Source organism: Kogia breviceps, chromosome 7, assembly GCF_026419965.1.
Source record: "Kogia breviceps isolate mKogBre1 chromosome 7, mKogBre1 haplotype 1, whole genome shotgun sequence".
NCBI lineage: Eukaryota > Metazoa > Chordata > Mammalia > Artiodactyla > Physeteridae > Kogia > Kogia breviceps.
In genome coordinates this window covers 21,719,081-21,742,027 of record NC_081316.1, presented here as the reverse complement: position 1 = coordinate 21,742,027, position 22,947 = coordinate 21,719,081, and the positions used below count along the sequence as shown (strand labels likewise).

General features: G+C 58.3%; 1 protein-coding gene across 1 annotated transcript in view; it reads right to left on the bottom strand.

The window, feature by feature from the left end:
- MOB2 (MOB kinase activator 2) overlaps positions 1-18,107 on the bottom strand; it is a 49,878-nt gene extending 31,771 nt beyond the window's left edge. The window contains exon 1 of the mRNA XM_059070412.2: positions 17,970-18,107. Within this exon, the coding sequence (XP_058926395.1) occupies positions 17,970-17,986 (17 nt within the window). The 5' untranslated portion in view covers positions 17,987-18,107. The remainder of the gene's footprint in view (positions 1-17,969) is intronic.
- Between the last annotated feature and the right edge of the window lie 4,840 nt (positions 18,108-22,947).

The following is a 22,947-nucleotide window of genomic DNA, read 5'->3' as shown; positions in this document are numbered from 1 at the left end:
CTCTTGGCGGCCCCTCAGAAAGGTGCTCAAACACTGGCACCTATTACAGCCAGACAGTGGTGGTAGGCCTGGAGCTGGGCCTCCCCAGAGCGCAGAGGTAAGCAGGGAACCAAACACGGGCACGAAATGGACACATTCCCCTGAGGTTCGTCACCCTGACGGGTGCCACCAGACGCAGTGGTCACAGGCTGTCTAGAATCCCTCAAACAGAATCCCAGCTTGGGGCAGGGGAGCGGGAAGTAGGGAAGCAGGGCAGGCCAGCAGTGGACCGCCTGCGACAACAAAACACCTGCTTCACCTTCCAGACACTCAGATTGAAACACTGAGGCCGCCCAGCATCGGAGGGGATGAGGCGGGGAGCCCCCGCCCCCGCGCAGGTGGGAGTGGGAATCACGTGCAGGCCCGGCGTCCGCCCGCCGCTCCCAGCTTCCCAGGCGATCGCGCGCGGTTCCAGGCAAGCCCACCAGCCGCTGCCGGTCCGCCGTATGATACGATAAGGACAACCGGCGGACCGACAGCAGCCAGCAGCCGGCGCGGACATGAGGGGCGGCCGCCGGCAGCAGGAGGGACCACTCAGTGCCCGCGCGCTCCAGCCCGCTCCAGCTCGCGCCTCTCCTCTCTCGCAGTGGCCGGTGGCCGCAAGCCCCGCCCCGGGCCCAGGACCCCGCTGGCGGCCTCCGGCGCGCCCGGCGCGCCCTCTGGTGGACGCAGGAGCCACACGCGGAGAGAAAAAGCGGCGCTTTCAACCTGCGGAGCCTCCCTCTCCTCCTTCAAGTCCGGCAAAGCGCTCCACACGCCACCCCCGTCCCCCCCCCACACCCCCGGCCCAGAGCCTGTGTTGGAGAGAGCCCAGGGCCGCGAGGTGGGTCAATCCGCCTCCTGGGGGCCCCTAGACACAGCCCAGAGGCCTCGAGAGCAGGCTCGGTGGGCTCCAAGCAGAGAGGGGGCCGTCACTTCCCGGCCTCCGGACGGGGCAGCTGCCCGACTCTGTGCCTCCTTCCGTCTGTGAAATGGCAGCTGCCCACCAGTCCAGCGTGTCCCCACTTGCAGAGCGCGGGGCTCGGGCCAGAGGCTGACTGGCTCCCGGACACCCCGGGCCTGGCCAGGAGAGCACGCGAGCCTCGGGCACACGATGGGAGGGAGCATTTTCCAAATGAACGGAACTGACGGGGTGAGAGAAAGAAGAGCCCCAGCAAGCGTGTCTGAGGGTAGAAAAGTGAAATCTCCCTGCTGTGCAAAGAGAAGGCGCCAAGCCCAGCTGCTTCCAAGGTCCTACTACATCTGAGTGTGGCACCAGCTCCTGGCACCGGAAGCACGGGCAAGAAAAAATCCCTTTCCCGGCAGTGAGCACAGCATGCGAACCTGAACAGCATCCCGAGACTGTGCCGAGCAGTTCACAGAGAAAAGCTCATAAAAGGTAATAAAACACATCAAAATAGGCTCAGCCCCACTAAGAAGAAACACGGTGAGAGTGGACTGACACTTCACCCATCAAATGGAGGACGATAAAAGACAGACGGTGCCAGCCAGGGCAGGGCCTGAGCCACCCAGCAGGCGGCCGGTAACAGAAAGCGTGTGACAAGACGTAGCATCAAGGGAGGGCCCCCAACGGGCTTCCCACAAAACAAGTAGCAAAGAGAGATGGGCTCACAACGTTGTTTATGACCAGAGCACAGGAAACAACGACCTCAGGTAAACTATGTTACACTCACACGGGTCACACTGGCACGCAGCCTTCATCAGTGTGTCTACACCTCAGAAAGGCGAAGGCTCATGCCTATTCTCTCCCTCTCACCCAATGAGGAGAAAATGAGACACAAAGTAAACAAAGTGCCCAGCTCTGACCTTGGAGGCCAGTGGGGACCACACAAAGACAGTGAGCTCTGAAAAGGGAGGTTTCCTGGCCAGCACACAGAGAGGTCTGTGTCAGATGTCTTCTAGACCAAGCTCCCGGCCTGCCTGTGGCCACTGTGAGAGACTGGCATCGCCACTCTCCCATCACCTCTGTGGGCAGAGAATGGGCCATGTACGAGTATGGCCCCTCTGCGGGCCCAGAGGATGCTTGGAGCGCAAGAGGAAGTGGTCAGCTGTCCCATGGGACCTTGCTCATCTGTCCATCAGCTCTGACAGGGCTAAGGGTTTATTTCCCTCTCCCCAGAATCCCCAGTTACCCAGGGTGGATGAGCGAGCAAGAGGGGGCAAGGTCGCAGTGTCCTGAGCTGCCATGGTGCCCACTACATGCCACGGTCCCCTTTACAAAGTGGCTGCTTTCATGCCCTCAGACCCCAGTGGCTCACAAGAAGCTCTGCAGTGCTGGGCCCTTACAGCCACACGGGATACACAAAGAAGGCAGCCTCGGGATCCCCTCTGACACCTGACCCAGGAACCTCGCACTGGGTGTCCAGCTACTCGCCTCACAAGGTGCCTCGCAGGGGCTCCTCCGAGGCAGATGGCCAGGCAGACCTGTCTTGCCGGGCACTCTGGCCACGGGCAGGCTGGCGTGCAGGAAGGGCCCCGCCACCTCTCTGGGATGCCAGCAAGAGGCCAGGAGATGCCAGCAGAGGGAGCCGAGATGCACGTGGCACCGGGCACCCCCCGGCCCAGGCCGGCCACAGGAGACCCTGGTTCACAGACCCAGGACCTCACTGCCCTGCCTCCAAAGGGACGGCCAGCAAGGGGAGGCGACAGAAGGAACAGAGGCTGGAGGGAGGCCAGAACACTGCGGTAGCACAGGAGACCGGGGATGGGGGGCCTTTCTGGGCGGCCTCCAGCCACCCCGGTGGAAGAGTGGAGAAGACAGACTGTGGCACCAGGAAGACACTGGACATGAAACAGAGGGAGAAGCTACAAGTGAGGCCCAGCACATTCTGGAAACCTGTGAAGGGGACGCCACGGGCACTAGTGTGGGCCCCACCATGACACAGAGCAGATTTCTATCGGGAGGGCCACCAGAGTCCAGGTGTTCATGTGAAGTCTGATGGAAAAGGACACTCACTGGAGCAAAGCCTGTCCAGAAATCCCAGTGGATGCCGGCATCCCCAACATCACAACTAGGCAAAGGGGCTCTGACATGACCGACACGCGACACGGAGCAAGGGCAGAGCCTGCACACAGGAGCGGGGAGAGTGGGCCTTCTTTTTTATACGACTTCAACCTAAATACTCCAGAATCAGCAGAGATGAAAAGGAAGGATCTTACTGATTTTCACTAACAAAGGCTGCTTTCAAAATCCTTCAGTAAGAGATGTGGGCCATGCCAGTCACTGAGCCGACAATTATCTGGAGCCCCTCTTGTTTTGCAGCTTCTCTGCCTCTGGCCCCAGAGGCAGCGGCCGGGCTTCTCCTGGCACCGTGTTCTCCCCCTTCTGTGCACACCGCCCGGCGCCTCAGGAGCTGAAGGTGCACGTGTGCCTCAACACTGAGTGGGGCTTTGGCTCACAGCTCGGGAAGGGTGGAAACTAAACGTGTGCACACTAAGTGTAAGAGGGTTAAAAGGAAAGACTATTTACGTCGGTCTGGTGGTCCAGCTACGTGAAGTCAGCAGAGACAGGTGAGCCCTGGCCCATGGCGATGAGCAGCGTGGCCGAGCTCCTCCTCCTCTGACCCGGGCAGGAGCGCAGCCTCTCCGGTGAGGTGTCCGTTCGCGGAGCCTCTTGCCCGTGTCTCTGTGATCTGACAGGGTCTGGATGCTCCTTCTGTCAGTGACGTGTGCACTGTGCGTCCCTGGGTGGCCGGCCTTTTCCCTCTTGAGGGATCTATATATACACATACACACGTACCATGTTTTCTTTATCCATTCATCCATCGATGGACACTTAGGTTATTTCCATACCTGGCAACTGTGAATAGTGCTGCAATGCATGTGGAAGTACAGAAATCTCTTCAACGTAATGACTTCCATCAGACATATTCCCAGGAGTGAGACTGCTGCATCATACAGTAATTCCATTTTTAGTTTCTTGAGGAGCCTCCATGCTGTTTTCCACAGTGACTGTACCAATTTACACGCCCACCAGCAGTGCAGGAGGCTTCCCCTCTCTCTACATCCACGCCAACTTTTGATGCCTCTTCTCTTTCTGATGATGGCCATTCTGACAGCTGTGAGGTGGTATCGCTTTGTGGTTTTGATGCGTGTTTTCCTGATGACTGGCGATGTTGAGCATCTTTTCATATACCTCTTGGCCATCTGTGTATCTCCTTTGCAGAAATGTCTATTTAGGTCTTTTGTACATTTTAGCTCCTTGTATATTTTGGATATTAACCTCTTATCACATGTGTGGTTTGCCAATATTTTCTCCCATTCCCTAGGTTGTCTTTTCATTTGTTGATGGTCTCCTTTGCTGTGCAGATGGTTTTAGTTTAATGTAGTCCCACTTGTTTATTTTTGCTTTTGTTGCCTTTACTTCTGGTGTCAGATGCAAAAAAATCATCACCAAGACCAATGTCAACATACTGCTTATGTTTTCTTCTATAAGTTTTATGGTTTCAGGTCTTATGTTCAAATCTTTAATCCTTTTTGAGTTCATTTTTGTGTGTGGCATAAGAAAGTGGTTCAGTTTAATTCTTTTCAATGTGGATGTCAAGTTTTCCCAGTATCATTATTAAAGAGACTGTCCTCTCCCCACTGTATATTCTTGGCTCCTTTGTTGTAAATTAGTTGACCATATACACATGGGTTCATTTCTGGGCTCTGTCTTCTGTTCCATTGATCTTTATGTCTGTTTTTATGCCAATACCATAGTGTTTTGATTACTGTAGCTTTATAATATAGTTTGAAATAACTGACGGTGATCCCTCCAACTTTGTTCTTCTCTCTCAAGATTGCTTTGGGGTCTTTTGCAGTTCCATACAAATTTTAGAATTATTTTTTATATTTCTGTGAAAAATGCCATTGGAATTTTGATACTGATTACACCAAATCTGTAGATTGCTTTGAGTAGTATGGACATTTTAACAATACTAATTCTTCCAATCCATGAACAGAGAATATCTTTTATGTCTTCTCCAATTTCTTTCATCAATGTCTTATAGTTTTCAGCATACAGACCTTTCACCTGCTTAGTTTATTCATAAATATTTTATTCTTTTTGATGTTATTGCAAATGGGATCATTTTCTTAATTTCTCTTTCTAACAGACAGGGCGAGCATCTTTAAGAAGATAGCTGGGAAGCTCCATCCTTGCCCTCATTTGTGACTGACTGGGCCCTGAAGCTAGAGGTCAAATGTTCTAGGAGCCCGTGGCCAGAAAGCCACACAGGTGTCAGGCAGGCAGACAGGAGGCTCTCCAGGCCAAGGAGACAGCATGAGCACAGGCCAGGGGCCTTGGCTGAAGAGGATACATCAGAGGCCTGACCAGGCTGCAGTGCAACAGGCACCCATGGGTTGGGGGTCAGGGATGGAGGGAAATGGGGACTTCATCCCTTAGGCAAGGAGGTCCAGAGGGTCTTTTAAGCAAGAGTAATACCTGGTCAGTACTCTGGTGGTTTGCGGAAGATCTGAGCCAAAGACAAAGACACGCTCCCCAACTCCACCCACAGGTGCCCGGGTCTAGAAGAGCCTGTGGCCCTGGAGCTGGGTCAGCCCAGGGAACCGTGGGCCTGCCTGGAGGGAGCCCAGTGAAGTTGTGACCCTCATGTGGCCACACCACCCACAACTGGCTTCTGAATCAGGCAGGCCCTGTGGCCAGGACCATGGGGTGCGTGAGCAGTCAGGCTCTAGGCCCAGGCACACAGGCCAAGAGTGCAGTCTCCACCCCAGACCCTCCAAACGTCATTTTAGGGGACATTTTATTGTTTTTGTTAGAAACCAAGTGACCCGGACTTCCGGGAAAGAGAAGAGAGATGGAAAAGCGCAGTGCAGTGCTGCCTGTGAACTGCTCCTGGCAGGTACACCCAGATCCCGGGGGCCAGCAGGGGCCCGTAATTACCACTGCTCTCCCATCTGCTGTGTGACCAGGAGGATCCTGTGACCCCCAATTACAGTGAATCAGCAGAAAGCTGGGGACATGTGCAGGTGCAGTGTCCTGATCCTACACCTGAACTATCAGAGCCGACTCAAAGACCAGTGACCTGTGGTCCCATAGTTCCCCGGCTCTGGGAAGAGTCACAGGGCGGGGCAGCTCCCTCACTACACCCCCACCCCACCGTCCAGTCCGGTGGCCTCCCTCCCCTGGGGAGAGCCAGCCCGAGCCCAGCACCGTCATCATCCCCCTGTAGCGCCAGAGACGCTGATTCCTGAAGGTCCACGGATGCCGTGGAAGCACAGCTGTGCACCCAGCCCTGACATCCCCCCACCGTGGGTAGACGCAGGGCGAGGGCACCGTGGAGACACGGCCACCACGTCCCTCACAGCAGTGCCTGTTCCCACCACACAGTCACTACTGCGGCAGGCACGACAGGAACAGACACCAGGACACCGCCGCCCGCCAGCGAGGTGCCAAGGCCCCCACACATGGGGAGCGCCTGAGGCTTGGAGACCTGACACAGCAGCCGAGGTCACACAGCTGGTGGTGGACGGTGGACCGGAGGCCAGTCTGTGAGATGGCAGAGGCACTGTCTCTGACCACCACGGGCACTGCCACCAACACCGGCCCTCGGCCAGGTCTGTCCCCACGGGTCCTGCCTGTGCTGATGGGAGCAAGCAGGACCCGCACGCAGGAGGATGTGGACCCGAGGGACGGCAGACGCCGACAGCAGGCCCCTCAGGCCCCTGCCACTCCAACCCCACGCCCCCGGCACACAGCGGAGCTGCTCCATCCAGAAAAAGACCACGCAGGTCCCACGGAGCATACATGCAGCCCAGGGAGGTCTCCAGCTGGGAGGTAGACTGGAATCGCCCCGGCCCCTGAACAGAGAAGAGAAGGCAGGGCTTCTGGGGGGCACAGACCTGCTTCCAGGTAAGCGCTGTGCACATTCCCCCAACCCCGTGCTATGTCGATGGCCAGGTGGGGCCCCCGTTGGGCGAGGCAGGGAGGGACTCCAGCTTGCTGTCTGGGCAGGCCCTGGATCTTGCGTGAGTGGGACATGAGCTCCACTGACGCCCCCAGGGGCACAGGCTCCACCATCAGGGTGGCGGCGCTGCGCCCTGGCGTGGAGCCATCTCAGGAGAGAGGGGATATCTGCCGTGAACAACAGGCCCCACTGCTGTCCTTGTGACAGTTCAGACTTAGGGGCCGGCAAACCACCAACGATCCCACCTACAACCACAAGTCCCATGAGGAGGTGGCACACAAGAAAAAACAATACGGAGCACAAAGCACCCCAAGAGGAAGCACAGCTCTCTGCAACCCACCGCGGCTTCACACAAGCAAGGATGTAAGGATCGTTCCCGCCTTGTGGGGCTGACAGTCACGCATCCTCAAAACCCGGCTGCACTAGGTTGGCCTGGGAGGAAGTGCATGAAAGCCAGCAAGGTCATGACAAGAGGACACATTTATTTTCACATGAATTATACATGCCGAGAGCTCTTGACAGAACTCAGCTGAGCCCAGCACTTCTTCAGCCAAAAAGGTAGCGGGCCTTCCAGCAGGAACACGAGAATGTACTAGAAAACAAGGGTTTTTGTCACAAGGCGTTTCTCAGTCCCTGCTGCAATGCCCGCATCCAGAGAAGTGCCTGGGTCTCACTTGGACAGCGCAGGGCGGATGTGGGGTGGTGCAGCGCTCTGCAAACAGCACCCCGAGACCCAGGGCCCACGGCAGGTGGCAACCCGGACCCAATCGGACGCCCTGCTTCGGAGGCAGGCAGCAGGCCGGGCAGGGAGGCAGCAGGGACAAGCCCGCGTGACGACAGGCGCGACCCGCGAGACCACCAGTGCATGCCCTCGGTGCTTTTAACGCTCTGTGGGGCATGAGCACGTCTGCGTCCCTGAAGCTAGTAAACCTGACTGAGGTCACAAGAACACCTGCCACACAGCAGGCACCTGCCACACAACAGGTACCTGCCAGAAAACACGTCCCAGCCAAAACCAATCTGCAGGGCAGGGGCTGGGAGCCCCCTCCCCTGATCCGGGTGCCCAGGCTTGGAAAGCAGTTGTGAACCCAAGATCACCTGACCTGCACACGGCACACAGAGTGGGCGCCGCTGAGCCCTCCTTGCCGGTGCCCCCTCCTGGGACCAGACCCTGCAGGGCTGATGCCCCACGGCCAGCTGCCCACAGGCTGGCTCGGGGTACCCTGGTGCCTGCCTGCCTGCTCCCATGCCAAGGGAGTGAGGCTACCTGTGGGTCTGGGAGAGAAGATGAACACCCCAAAAGGGAAGCACCTGCCACACGTTTCATTAGGTGAGCAGGGCACAGGACCCTCAGCCAACAGAAAACACTCCTCTCATGGCAGGGAGCAAGCCCTGTCCTGCGAAAAAGCCGCGGCCCCAGCGGTCCCCAGTGCACACCCCGTGTCAGTGATTCTCAGGAAGATGGGTAGGCTCAGCCCTGCATGCCCGCTGAAGCCCCTCCGGCCCCTGGATGCCACGCAGCTCATCCAGGACACTGAAGGAAAGTCACCAAGCATGACCCGCCCCACACTCTCAGCAAGAAGTTCCTCTGAGAGGACGCCAGCCCTCCGGGGAGGAGTGAAAGGCAGGGCAGCCCAGGGGGTGATCCAAGGCCTGGATCTTCTTCTTTTGACTCCTTTTCCATTCATTCATCACCTTCAACAGCTAAGAGAGAGCCAGGGCAGGGGCTGGGAAGGGGTGGTGAGGGGAGTGTTCTGCAGGGTCGGCGGAGGCCAGGCCGTGGCTGCTCACTCGGGACGGCTCAGCTCTGAGCCCCTGCCGTGCAGAGCTCCCAGGAGGGGCCTGGGGGCGTCCCAAGCTCAACTGGGCTCCTTGGAGGACGACGCTGCTCCAAGCTCTCCGGGTCACCCCCACGCCCACCGCCTGCCGTCTTCCCCACGGCCTCAGGAACCACACACGGCCCCAACCGGCAAGGGCCTCCGGAACACTTCGTGATGGCAGCATGGATGGGATTTCTTTCCCAACAGAATCAACTAAATGGCGCGCACAGTCCGTGTGTCCCTGTGTCCGTGTGTGTGTGTGTCCCCGTGTGTCTGTGTGTGTGTGTGTGTGTGTGTGTATGTGTGTCGCTGCTCGCTTGGGCCTCCTGGTGCACAGACAGCCCTGACCCGTCTGGGTTCCCAGCACAGCTGCACCCACCGTCCCCTCATCTGCCAGCAGAACGCGCACCCAAGGGAAGCACAGCTAGCCGGGGTGAGGGGGTGGGGGGGTGACACAGCCTCCCGACTGGGTTCTAGCACCTCCCAGCTCCTCTCTCTGCTCTTAGCTGTCTCTTTAAGAACAAGTTCTATCATCTTAATACTTGGGATTTAATACCGTTAAAGTAGAAAGAACTCACCCCAGTCATAAGAAGCTAGACCGCTGAGCCAAGAGCAGGCCGACGATGCACTATGGAAGCACGCACGGCCCACGCACACGAGCAGCTCCCATCCAGCCCGCCCGTGAGGAGACGCAGACTAACCAACACCCTTCCTCGCCTGCGCTGCCGGATGCTGAGCAGCATCCCTGGCCCCCACCCACTAGGGGCCGGCAGCAACGCCCCATGGCACCTCCAGGCCCTGCCCAGCGTCCCTGGAAGGAGAGACCACTCCAGGTGGAGACCCACTAGCAGGCAGCCCGCTCGTGGGGAGGGCAATGGGAGGGTCCCTCACCTGACACAGGGACCAGGTCCCGAGCTGCCAACGCACCAGGCCCTGGAGCCGAAAGTGGGCACGAGTCAGCACTGGCCATTCACAGGCACAGCCTGGTAGGCGAGGAAAGCAAGTCGGTGCCGCCAGGCTCAGTGTCTCTAGGTCCCTTCGTGGCATCAACGCGGGGCCACAGGAAACAGTCTGAGAAGTGAACTCAATGCCTCAGGTCCCCCTCTCTGAGCAGCCAGAGACTCAGTTTCCAGCGGGCTGACAACACCCCGAGAGCGCCGTCTTCTCCCCGCCCGCCAAGGCCAGCAGGGTGCAGGGGCTGAGTGCCCGCCTACGCCCACCTCTCCTCCTGGTCCCAACCAGCACTAATGCACAAGGGGACATACAAAGAACGCCAACCTCGCCTGTCCTCACTGGCGGTCCCCCAGTCTGGGTCAGGGGCCTCTGGATCGTGTGGGACCATGCCCTCCACCCGCCACGGCAAGGGAACTGGCTCCCTCCCACTGCCCACGCCTCGGCTCCCAGCCCCCAGCAGTCCCAGCCCCCAGCAGCTGTTAGGAAGGCCCTGCCGAGATAAAGCTGCAGCGGTGGGGGCGCCCGGCTGTCTCCCGTCCGCCTGCTGGGCTGGGGGGACCCCACTCAGTAAACATCACCTCCCAGCACCTCCGTCCCCCTCTCTGCCCAGGGGCCACTGGGCCGGCGTCTCCATCCGTTGAATCAGAAGAGTCCTTGTAAACAAGTCACGGGTCTGTTTTGATGAGCAGCCAAGGAAGCCAAGCCGGGTTAAACAGCCCATAGGGGTGCAGAGAAAGGGCCTGACAGGGAGAGCTGCCCCGAGGAGAGGCCTGACCCAAACCACCGAAAAGCATGAAGGTCTCTGAGCGGGCGGTGAGCGCTCTGGAGGCACAGTGAGCCCCGTCCTGCGGGAGCAGGCCGGCCACTCCGAAGCCCCTGTTGTAGGTTTCCACATTTTCCTTCCACTCAGAAGCCTTGGCTGAGCCGGTGAGGGCCAGAGTGGGCGCAGTGGGCGCAGCCCGGCCTCCAGACACTCTTCCTCCCCGAGGGCGACCCCCGGGCCACGCGGAGGACCTGCTTGGGGCCGTGACACCTGCTGAGCCAGCCTGGAAGTAGGGATGGAGGAGTCCACACTCAGCTGGAGAACCCAGCGTGGAGGCCTCTGCAGCCCCAGGCGTGCCCCGAGAACGCCCTCCCTGTGGGAGATAGGGCCCCCGCATCACTTCTGAGAAGCCTGCAGGAAGCGGCTCTGCCCGGGTCTGCGGCTCCCATCAGCCTGCAGGCTGGCAGGAAGAGGGACAGCCCCGCCCCGTGGGATAAAAACTGCCACCGCCCAGAGGCCTATTTGTTTTGGAAGCGTCTCACTAGTGAGCAGCTGGGACAGGTGCTAACCACTTCCTCTATGCCCCCTCTGCAACCCTCAGTCCCGAGGAACCCGGGGAACAGGCCAAAGGGGCCTGTCACGACCAGAGCTGGACCGCACCAACGCGGGGATCCGAGTGCGGGATCTGAGGAGTACAGAGCTGCTGGAGAGCCAGCCTGGCAGGCCAGGCCCGCGCCCTCTGCACATGGCCCTCTGGCAGTCCAGGACAGACTCTCAGTGCAGAAGGCGTGGACCGACAGCAGGCCACCACAGCACCTTCCACCTTCCTCCTTCCATACCGAGCTCCGCCATCCCGGCGGGAGAGGAGACGCGAGGGGTGGCCGGGGAGCTTGCGCAGCACCCGGGGGGCGGGAGAGCGGACCGGATGAGCCAGTTCAGGCCGCGCCCTTCCCGCCACCCCGGGATCAGTGCCAGAGCGGCACTCAGCACTGGCATCTGGCGGGGGAAGGTGGGTGTGGCACTACCGGGGGACCCGGGAGCGGGCAGGTTACAGATGGAAGGCGCCATCGGCAGGGAATGCAATCAAGTGGCCTCCAGGGCGCCAAGACCCTGACCCCTCGCCTTCCGCCCGAGTCACCCCGAGAGCCAGACCTACTGCAGAAGCCTGGGCTGCGGGGCTGGGGGTAGCCGTGCATCGGGACACAGGGCTGGGTCTTCGCCACAGCAGCACTCCAAGGGCAGGGCAGAGGTGATAGTGACAAGGTGACCTGAGGGCCGCAGGGTGCAGAGCCCTTGCACTCACTTTTTATGCAGGCGCCGCCTTGCCAGGTAAGCCCCAACTCACTCTGAGGGGACAGAGGGCCTTCTCCATGGTGGACACCTCATAAAATCCCACCACCACCCGCTGGGAAGGTTACTACTAGGCCCATTTCACAGACAATGAAACTGAGGCTTGGGGAGGTAAAACAGGATGACTCGTGAAGCTGTAGTCGGGATTCAAACCCCAGACCATCCAGCCCCCGAGCCCCGTTCCCATCTCTCACATCCCCAGGTCTTAGCTCAAATGGCACCTTTTCAAAGACGCTCCAGAAGCCCTACTAAAACGGCTCTCGAGCACCCACCCACTGGATTCCACCCTGCTTCCCAGCATGGCCTGGATCCCTCCGTGGGAGCTCCGCGCCTCCGCGCGGCATCATCCCTAGAACACACGTGCAGGGAGGATGTGCGCATATTCCACCACAGGTGACCATGCACGGCAGCTCTTTCCCACCGGCAAAGGAAACTTCTTCAGAGAAAACACCAGGCGACGAGGAGAACGTGGCCACGGCCCAAAGCCACATGGCTCCGCTCAAACAGGACCACGGGTCGCACGCAGGCCCAGTCACCCACCAACGACCTCCTCGTCTTCTCCTTAAGCATCTGCATTCTATCCTCCGGTTCCAACTGTTCCTAGTCCCATGTCCCCAGGCTCTGTCCCACAGAACAGCCCTGCATACCGCCAGAGGTACCCGGGCTGGGAGAAATCCTGTGCAGAAAGAAAAACAAACACGAGGAAGACAAAGAACAGCAGGCCCTCCAGCCAAGTCAGCTGGGACCAGCCTGCGCCACCGCCTCTTCCGGACACGGCTACTGCTGGCGGGGGACACGCACAGAAGTCACCACTGGGCACTGAGACCAGCTCCCAGGCCAGCCTGCGGGGCCGACGCGCCCAACACAGGCACACAGGGTGCCCCGCCGAGCACACCTATGCCTGGGCTTGGCCTCCCTCCCAGGCCATGAAGACCCGTCCCCTACAAAATCAAGGACGTGCGCTTGGGTGCATCTAAGTTTCCAGGACCACAGCAAGGACAATGTGGGGAAGGCTGGGACAGTGAGAACACTGACACAGGCCTCCCCACAGAGGCAGCCTCCAGCACCCACTTGCGCGAACCCCTCCCAGGCCACCATGAGCTCTGGACAACAAGTCCAGCAGCCAGCGCCCAGTGCCGCCTGGCTTTCCCAGCATCCTGAGAAGAGGCCTCGGTGAGCCCAGCAGACAGTGACGCCTGGGGGTGAGAAGCCAGGACAGAGGCTGGCTGCCCACCCCACAGAGCCTCCCTGCAGTGCTCCAGTGGGTCCCTGGGGACACTTGTGCAAGGGTTCCCTGCAGACACCCCAAGCAGGAGGACAAATGAGAAATGACGCATTGCCAAGAGTGTCCAGGCATGTGGGGCTCGTTCTGCAAGGGCTCCGTGTGACCATGGCCCTCTTTAAAGGGATCTGAACGCACCCTAGCCCCAGGCCACAGTGACTGCCCGCCTGGAAAGCAGCGGCTCCTGCACGTGTCCCTGCAACCACAGGTTCCAGGGCCCACTAGCCGCAGTTTTTCTCCTCCTGCCTCTGTGCCTTTGCACATGCCATTCCTCCTTCCTGGGGTGCGACCTTTCCTCCTTTCTACTTGGAAAACTCCTATGCACCCTCCCAAGCCACCCTCCTGGCCTGTCCTCTGCCGCCCTGCATCATTTGCTCCTCCTGCACCAGCCTGACAGAGGACAGACTGTCTTCTCCGTCGGGGACACTCTGATCCTGAGCTCGGGGTCTGACCCAGGACAGCCGGTGAATATGCAGTCGGGACTGGAGGTCTCCCGGCAGGAAGGGGTCCGGCTCACGGCTGGGAGAGGCTGGCTCACAGCAGCACCTTCCAGGGTCAGCAAAAAGCAGGGACAATCCAGGTGTCGGTGGAGAGGCAACACGGGCGTATCTCCACACCATGGAATATCGTTTGGCAACGAAAAGGACAGTTGACACCAGCAACACCACCGATGAACTTTCACAACGTTAAGCTAAGTGAACTGGTCACAGAAGGCCACGTGTTGTGATTGCATTCCATTTCCATACGAAATGCCCGGAACAGGCAAATCTGCAGAGGTGGAAAGTGCATGGGTGACTGCCTAGGGTCAGGGAGGGAACGGGAAGCCACTGATCTCGAGGTTTCTTTCGCGGGTGAGGCCAACATTCTCAAACTAAACTGCGGTGATGGTCACACAACTCTGTAATTATACTAAAAATTACTTAACTGTACACTTAAAGCAAGTAAACTTTACAGTAGGTAAATTATACCTCAACGAGGCTGTTAAAAAAAAAAGACCAAAACCCTAGAGAATCGAGCAAGCTCAGCCTGGGTGCCCTCATATGGGATCTGACTGCCAGCCACCGCGACGCCCTTCCCAGAGGCCAAGTGCCAAGGGAAAGTCATCAACACCCGGTTCAAATACCCGCAGAGGTGGCATCCACGGGGCTGGATCCCCTACACCTGAGCGCAAGATTCCTGCCAGCAGACCCATGAGGCCCAAAAGCCCCCGACCGCGTAGCACACCCTGGGCACTGCCCAACAGCGCCAACTCCACCGCCCTGCGGAGTGAATCGCCAGGCCAGGAGGCCTGTCTCCTCTGGCCAGAGCCAGGAAGCCCTACCCTGCGCCTCACCCCACCTCAATCCGCCCCCGGGGAGGAAAGGAGGTGCTGACGTCAAGGCCCGAGCGGCCCCAGCAAGGGGCTCACAGGGTGCGGGCTGGGCTAGAGGGCACGGGCAGGCAGGTCCCTGCAAACTTCACCCCGTAGGCCCCAACCAGTCAGAAGCGGAGGAAGTGCGTTTCCTCTTCTATATTCCCAGATGCTGGCTGGGAAGCTTCTGGACCCTGCTTCGCCGGGTAAAATGTAAACTGCATGCCTATCGTCCGCTCACAGATGCCTGCCACCGCCAGTTGAGGACAGGACAAAAGTTCTCCCCAAACTACCATGCTCTACGGGGTGGGTCCCTTGCGGCCACAGCTCATGCAGCTTCTGCTCTGGGCAAGGGTGCCACCCTGTCAGCTGCTGTCCAGAGTGGGTAGAGCCAAGGACCCCAGAGGTGACCTACACAAGAAGTGCAACCCTTTTCAAGTTAGAAATTACTTTTGTAAAAAAAGAGGAAAAAAATTACCACACACCTTGGTGCTCAATGCCAAGCAGAGGAAACGTACAGTAAGACGACGGATGTGAGCTGCCCGTCTCAGAACTCTCCTGCAAGTGAGCCCCAGCAAAGTTCAGCAGCAAGCTGTAACATGCTGGCTTGCTTTCTAGCTTCCCTGAGCAGGTTTCCTGCAGGCCTCCCTTTCCTCACACACGGCAGGCAGAGCTGAAGATAAGGCTGCCAGCATTACTCAGCAAGGCCCTTTCAGTAACAGGGAAGGTGTGGTCTCACTCGAACATCTGTAAACCGCTCTTCTGGTCATGACAGTGATCAGAGGAGGAGGAGGAGGAGGGCGCCCCGTTTGCCACTACAGCTGAGTCCAGACTTTGTCCCCCGTGGTGAACAAATGCAAAGAAACTTCTTTTAAAAAGAACAAAAAACATTAAAAACATGAGAACTCTATTCCAAACAAACCAGTTGACACTGAATGATGTGAATTAATAAAAATATCAAGAAAGAGTAAAAAAAAATCACACATTTCTTCAATTCTTCCAGGCTGAAACCTGGCTAAAAGATTAACTGAAGTCCCAGCACTAAGCATGTAAAGGGCATCTGGCAGGAGCCAGGCCCTTCACGCGCCGCCGGCTGGCTCTCCTCCCAAGAGGGGCCAGGTGGGGTGGCAGGTGGACCAGAGTGGGAGAGCTGGGGTCTCTGCTCTCACTCCCTGCGCAGCTGTGAAGTCCAGGCCTCTGCATCCTCATACTTCACAGCAGATGCTCAGTAAACCTATGGGAGGGACAGAGGGCCACCCAGGCCCTCCCAGCTCTAGCTTCTCAAACACCACCCTGGAAACACGCTCTCGAGAAGATCAGAACTTGACTACTGAGATTGTTCCACTTTTTTTTAAAGGGGGGGTTCATAGTTAAGGAAATGTTAAAGAACTCACGATTCACCAAGTCTGATATGCAATCCACCAAGTTTAAAAACACATGCACGAAGAGAAGATAACTCCATCCTAACCCCTCTTTGGAGATCTCTAGTTCCCTTTCAGAACTGCCTACTTTACAGCCAGTCAGCAGCGAATGCTCCTTCCCCCGCCCCAGAGACCACAGAAGCAGCAGCTCCAAGCCTGCCGTCCCTTTCAAAGCTGTCTTCCTCCAACACTGGGCCTGGCCTCCCCGCCACGGGGAGGTAAGTGCTCCGCTGATCTTACCCAGACAGTCCTGACAAGCGCCTCGAGAATCAGACACTTCTAAGCCTAGCTGTGGTAAATTTCTGGTTGTTCACAATGATTACAATAAAGTCCACAAAGCACAGACCTCAGGCAGTTAAAAAAACTGACCACTGGTCAGTTTCCAGGCACAGAGTACCTGCTTCTTATGGACATGAGCACGTAACTACACACAGACAAAATACAATCAGCTGCCCCCTCGGCAACCCAGTTGATCGGGCTGGCCCCTTCGACCCTAAGCCCTGTTAATTCAACTCAGCCAGTCAATAGCCTACTCCCCTGAAACCAACTCATGGGAGGCCAGGTAGCCTCCAAAGCAATCCCTCCTGATAAACACAGAAAGCAAGCATCTATGGTTCAAAATAAAGCAAACACAGCTGTCTGCCCTCAACTCTTGGTGCCCGTGGGTTACGAAGGCCTCCTACAAACATCTCTCCTTACTAACAGTAACCAGCATCCACCAATGCCAGGCACTGTGGTAAACGCTTTAGTGGACCCTTCCACAACACCACGCTGCAAGGACCATGATTTCCACTTTACAGGTGACTTTTTAAAAGCAGGTCTGGAGAAGAAGTAACCACCTACAGTCACACAGCTAACAAGCAGTGGGGCTGGGATGGCAGTGCTGCCTCTGCAAGAAGCCAGGTGAGCGGTCCTGCCCCGCGGCTGGCCGCCTGCATCACCCACATGCCTCCCTGAGCCCTGCGCTCTGGCTCCAGGTCTACCCCGTCACACTCAGCAACTCTTTGGCCTCTTTATTCATCCTTCACGCTGTCTGGTCTCCCCTGGTCTCCCCCTTCACTAAACTCCACCCAGTCTGCCGGGAAGGATGGGTGTCATTCATGTCCCTGACTACGCCGACAGCACCCTCCCCTCTGCCTACACCCCGAAAGGGTCTGACAGACACTGACACGAAATGTACATCGGACCTTTCACCTCCCTTCCCGGACTTCAGTGTCTAGACAAGCCCTTCCACCGGTCGAGGTCAAGGACACAGCAACCGCTCCCTCACTCCCAACCCAAGCTCCCGGAGTAACTAACCTAACTCCAGAGGGGTGCTATACAAACCAGAGCTGGGCACAGATCGGATGGAGGACCACGCTACTGGGTGAAAAGTGCCAGCCCTTCTCGATCCTCAAAAAGTAAAAAAAAAAAAAAAAAAATGAGAGAGAGAGAAAGAAAAGAAAAAAATGATGGCTTTAGGGAGAATAACTTGTTGAAGACGACGTGACGTTCTATACGTTTATCTAACTTCCAGCAAGCCCAACACACACGCCGACGAGAGGGAGAGCCCAGCCCAGGCTCCGGTGCTGATGCTTCCTTCCTACCCCGCCCTGCGGCGGCCGCCCGCAGAGACGCCGATCGCACCCCGGCCCCGCCGACCTCGCCCCGGCGGACGTTGGCAGAGTTGGGTTGTTTTGCTTCTTTTCCCTCGTTTTTTAACGGGCTGTCCTCTGCCGGCGTCAAAGTTATCTCTTCCCGAAGCAAGTTCGCCGCGGCGACCGGCGAGAGCAGCCTCCGTCCGACCTCCCCCGCCGCCCGACACCCAGCGGCGAGGTGTGGCCGCCTGCCCGGGGCCGGCTCCCGAGACGCGACGCTCCGCGCGGGCGCCGACTGCAGGCGGGACGCGGCCCCGCTCCCGGCCCGGCCCCGACCCCGCTCCGGGGAGCCCCGGCCCCGCGCCCAACCCGGGGACGCCCCTCGCCGGCCCGGCCCGCGCCGCCCGGCCCGCCGCCCTTGACCGGTGCCACCCGCGGCGCGCCCCGCGGCCCCTCCCGCGGCCCGGCCCGCCAGCCCCGCCACTCCGCCGCCCGACTCACCCCATGAGCCAGTCCATGGCTGCGCGGGACCGCCGCGCCCGCCGCCCGACTCTTTCGGCCCTCAGCTCGCGGCGGCGGCGGCCGGAAGTAAACACTCGCTCGCTCACTCCTACACGCGCGCCGCGGGCGCCGCAGGAAGTGACGCGCACCGCGCCGCCTGCTGGGAAACGTAGTCCGGGCCGCTCCTGCCGCCCCTACAGCCCTGTCCCCCACCGGCCCACCTCCTGGAGCCTGCGAGGGGATGTCCCCTGACACCCCGGGATGTCCCCGCACACCTCACTGTCCCCTCACACCCCCCTGTCCCCTCACACCCCGGGATGTCTCCCCACGTCCGGGATGTCCCCTCCCATCTCTCTGTCCCCCTGCTCCCCATACTGCCCCCTACGCTCTGGCCGCCCCCTGTCGCCAGAACGCCGCAGCCCCTCCACCCCTCTTCGGGTCCCCTCGGCCACTGGCTTCTCTCCAGGCTCAGTAAGCTTCGCATGTCAGGCTGAGCCGTCAGCTGGCAGCAGGGGAAGTTTTCGGGGACAGGACCGGCACGGTGTTGGGCGCTCCCTGCTCGGTCCGGGGAGCGAGACCCTCTGAGCCCCGCGCCCTCGCATCCCAGCGGCCTCTCCCGTGACCTGAGCCCCACTCTCTGCCCGTCCCGGCGGCGGAGACCAGGCCGCGACACCCCTCCATCCAGCCTCCTGGCAGCCATGGGTCCCTGGAAGCGGGGACAGTCAACGAGACTAACAGAGGTCTGTGGGGCGGCTCCTTCCCCAAGGAAGGAGCCTGGGGCAGGCGCTGGGCTTTGGCTGCCCTACAGGGCAGATGCCTGCAGGGACAGGAGCCTGTCCAGGGACCACATCGGTGGTGGAAGCCGCTGGCTGAGATCAAGAATGGAGGAGACGGTGCTTGGGACACATGGGACGCTTGGGACGGATGACAAGCTGAGTCCTCCACCACCACCACCACCGCCCCGCCCAGTGCCGCTGCCCTTGGCCCTGGTCCCGCCCCACCCTATGGCTCCACCTGAGTCTCATCAGTTGCTGCCAGCTGTGCGGAGGTTGCCTCTCTCCCTCTGGTGCCTTGCTGATCGTGAAGCTTGTGGGGGAAAATTGCACACTTGACCACCAGCCACCTGAGATGAAATAATGAGGAAAGACAGAGGGACGAGGGGAAGTCCTGTCGCATGTCCCATCTCAGGGAGGACAAGCACGCAGATATGGGCCAGGGCCTTCTTCTCCACAGCTGGACAAGTGGCCAGGGTAGATAGTTAGGACTTTGCCGTGGCCGGCCACTCTGCATCTCTACCTAGGACAGTGACCCAGACCATTCTTCCCGAGGAGCATGAGCCCCTGGGGACCTTGCCTGCATCCGGCTGCTGTAATCGTCCCTAAACTGTTACCCGAGCTTCGAGCCACCCCCCAGGTTGCATCCATCTTCCTGCTCTGCGACCCGCCCCCCCCACCCCCCCATCCCCCCATCCCCCCATCCCATGTCCCCGCGGTAGCCTGGGCTTTGGGTCCCTGCTCTTCCACTTCCTGGCAGGGTGACTTGGAGAAGTTGTTTAATGTCCCTGTGACTCAAAGTTCTTTATTAGTGGAATGGGAATAATAGTGCCCTAAGAAACTTCATGATGTCACAGGTGTTGGCTGAAGATGGGGAAGCAGGGAGCTATGACTCAGCGTGTTGGGAGTGTGATCCCCCCTGCTCAGGCTGCTTACCTGTGCTGAAGGTCCATCCCCCTTCCCCCGATGGTGGTTTACTGCTGGGTACACCCCACTTTATGGCTTTGTGTCACCCAGTCCATAATGGGCCATTCAGATCACATAGTCATGAGATGTCCCGTGGTCTTATGTACAGTCTGAAGTGGAGCCCAGTGGCAAGTCAAAACTCGCATCTCAAAGAATCATGGTTTATTTTGTAAAAGGATGTGGCTTTGCTCCAAGACCCTGGGGCCCTCCTATCTCGCTCACCCACTAGAGCTCCACAATCTCCACCAAGCACCACTGGATCCATTGAGTCATAAGTGCCAACTGGTAGAACTGCTTGTACTGCAGCCTCAGCTAAATCTTCCCCTCAGTTTAGAGCACATTCAAAGCTGGCAAACCCTCAGGTCTCTTGCTAACTAGATAAGAATGGCACACTCAATGAGCACCGGTCAGCGATGATAAGTTAACTCCCCAATGTTCATATCCTTTTCTTCTCCCTTCCTTCTCCTCCTCCTTCTTTTTCCCAGCTTCCCATGTAGACAGGGTGGCCAATGAGATGGAAGTGGAAGTTGTTGGGTGGCTTCCAGGAAATCCCTTTTGTCTTTCCTCCCCACCCCAATGTGGCCCAGTCTCCTAGTTCCTGCCAATAATAGGAAAATGATGGCTAGAGCTTCTGCAGCCATCTGGGACCATGAGGCATGCTGATGATGGCAGAGCAGAAAGATGGAAAGAATTTGAGTTCTTGCTGAAACTCTGGAACCTCCACAACAGTCCTGAACTTCTTACCTCTGGATTTCTTGAATTGAAAAAATCTCAAGTCACTGTTCTTTCCAGTCTCTGTTACTTGAAGTTAAAGACAACTGTCTGATTGATATATCCATCAAAATGTGTGTGTTCTTCCTAGTATTGAGGTGCTCAAGGTGTCCCTCACTTTGGAGGGGATGTCTTGACATTCCCAGGTTACTGAACCTCCAAAATTTCACTTAGGTGTGGCAAGTTCCTAACTTGTCATGGGATCTATCCCTTTGGGAACCATGTATGTTATTTTAGTGTCTAGAATGTCACTAAGTCCTGGGCTCTGCAGCCTATCAACGGGACATTGTCCATATGATGGAACGGTGTGGCACCCTGACATAATCAGACTCTGCGTGGACTGTCTCCACCATGGTGGAGGACGTAAGCGCCGAGGTGACCCTGCAGTGAGACGGTGGAGGTGCGCCCCTAACCCTGGCAAAGGACAGCTCACCTCTCCTGGTGCTCTTGGTGTGGGGGTAGGGTTGGGACTGTTGTACTGACTGGCTCCAGGAAGGATACCACATCTGGAAGGACAGCTGTAGCTGTCCCGTAGCTTGGAATCGTCAGCGCCTTAAACTTGCAATAACCCACTGTCAGTCACGAACAGGCCTCATCTCCTGCACAGACAACACGTGTGAGTGAAACTGGAACGTGACGGGACCTCTGCACCTTGCAGTTCTCTGGTGGTGGCACCAACCCCTGTGACTTCTCTGGAGGCTCAGTTCTGCTTGTGGTCTACTACTTTGGCAGGGAGGTGGAACCGAAGGGGTTTCCACTTAGCCCTTCTTTCCATTCATCCGTCTACTTGGCAAATAAGTATTGCGTGCGAACCACGTGCCAGGCCCTCCGTAGGTGCTCGGAATGCAACGGCAGACAAGACGGACAAGAAGTAACCCCCGTAGAGCTTACAGACTAATGGGAGTACACGGTCGATGAAAAAAATCAAGACATATAATACTTTAGGCAGTGGTAAGCGCTCTGGAGAATGCTGACGCCAACGATGCAGACAAGGAGTTCTAGGTGTTACGGGTTGAATTGTGGCCCCCGACCCCTCAAAAGAGGTATGTTGGAGCCATAAACCCCCAGTACCTCAGAATGGGACCTTATTTGGAAATGGAGAGATTGCAGATTGAATTAGTTAGGATAAGGTCGTAATGGAATAGCAAGGGCACCTAGTCCAACAGTGTCCTTATAAAAAGGGGCGATTTGATCACAGAGGGAAGATGGTGTGAAGAGACACAGGCCAAGGAGAGGCGTGGGCCAGAGCCTCCCCTCAAAGCCCTCAGTAGGAACCAGCCCCGCTGACACCAAAGATTTTGGTTGCCGGCCTCCAGAACGGTGAGACAACAAATTTCTGTTGTTGTAGGCCACTCAGCTTGTGGTCCTGGGTTACAGCAGCCATGGGACACTGATGCAGACACCAACCCTCAACCTCGTCCTTTCCACCAGCCACCTGCCTCCTGCCCAGATTCTGCCCAGAGGGGCGCCTGGAGCTGTGTGCCAGCAGGGAGTTCCTGGGCAGGGAAACGAGGGGCTTGGTTTTCCCAATTATGCTTTGCTGTAGACTGGGGACCCCCTGAAGGCAGGACCTGCAGGAATCCTCCAGAGGAAGTCGTCCTCCACCGTGGGGCAGGGATGAGGCTTCCAGGATAACAGTGACCACGTGACACGTCTTCGCGGAGGAAGCTGACTCTCAGCAGCGAGCCCGGGCACAAGCCAAGCCCTGCTGGGTCCTTCTTCTCTTTCACTGTCTCTGGCCTGACCCTGTCTGTCCATCCCATGGGCCCATTCACTGCCCATACCGTGGGCACAGGGCCCGCCTCCGGCTGCCTTCCCTTGTGTCCGACAGCCAATGGGGCACGTGGCCAGTCGGAGGTCCAGAGCATCTTTCCCAGTGCTGGGCTGCCTGGCCAGAAGGATACACCTTCTCCTACACCTCGGGGGCTGGAGAACCGTGGCTCCCTCTCGCCTCCTGAGCTGGTTCTCGTGTGGGGGACAGTCCCCAGTGAGGCTGAGGGTGAGTGACAGCAGTACCAGGGCAGCAGAGAGGGCCTGCTTCATGGTGCAGAGGGTCAGCATTGCTTGTCTCAGAGAAGCCTGGGGGGCTGCTTTGGGGAAGGCACCTTGGAAAGCCAATCTCCTGGGAGCTGCAAGGTCGGTGGCTCCCAGTCCCCTTGCTCCCCTCCCGAGGCATCGGCCCTTCCAAGCCTTCAGCCGGCGCTGCTGAGAATGCGCTCCTGCAGACCCGCGCTGCCCGGCTGGCTGCCCTACACACGCTTCTTCACTTCAGCCTCACGCCCTTCTGGGCAGTGATTGCAGGAAGGAGACCAGGGCTCCTAGAGGGACGGAACTTGTCCAAGGTCCCCTGCTGAGCAAGTGGAGAGCTGGGATTCCAGAACCATCTGTTCCTAAGCCCACCGTCTTCCCAGGACATTCTGCCTCACAGAGGGGCTCTGCTCCCTGGGACTTGAGAACGGTGGAGGAGG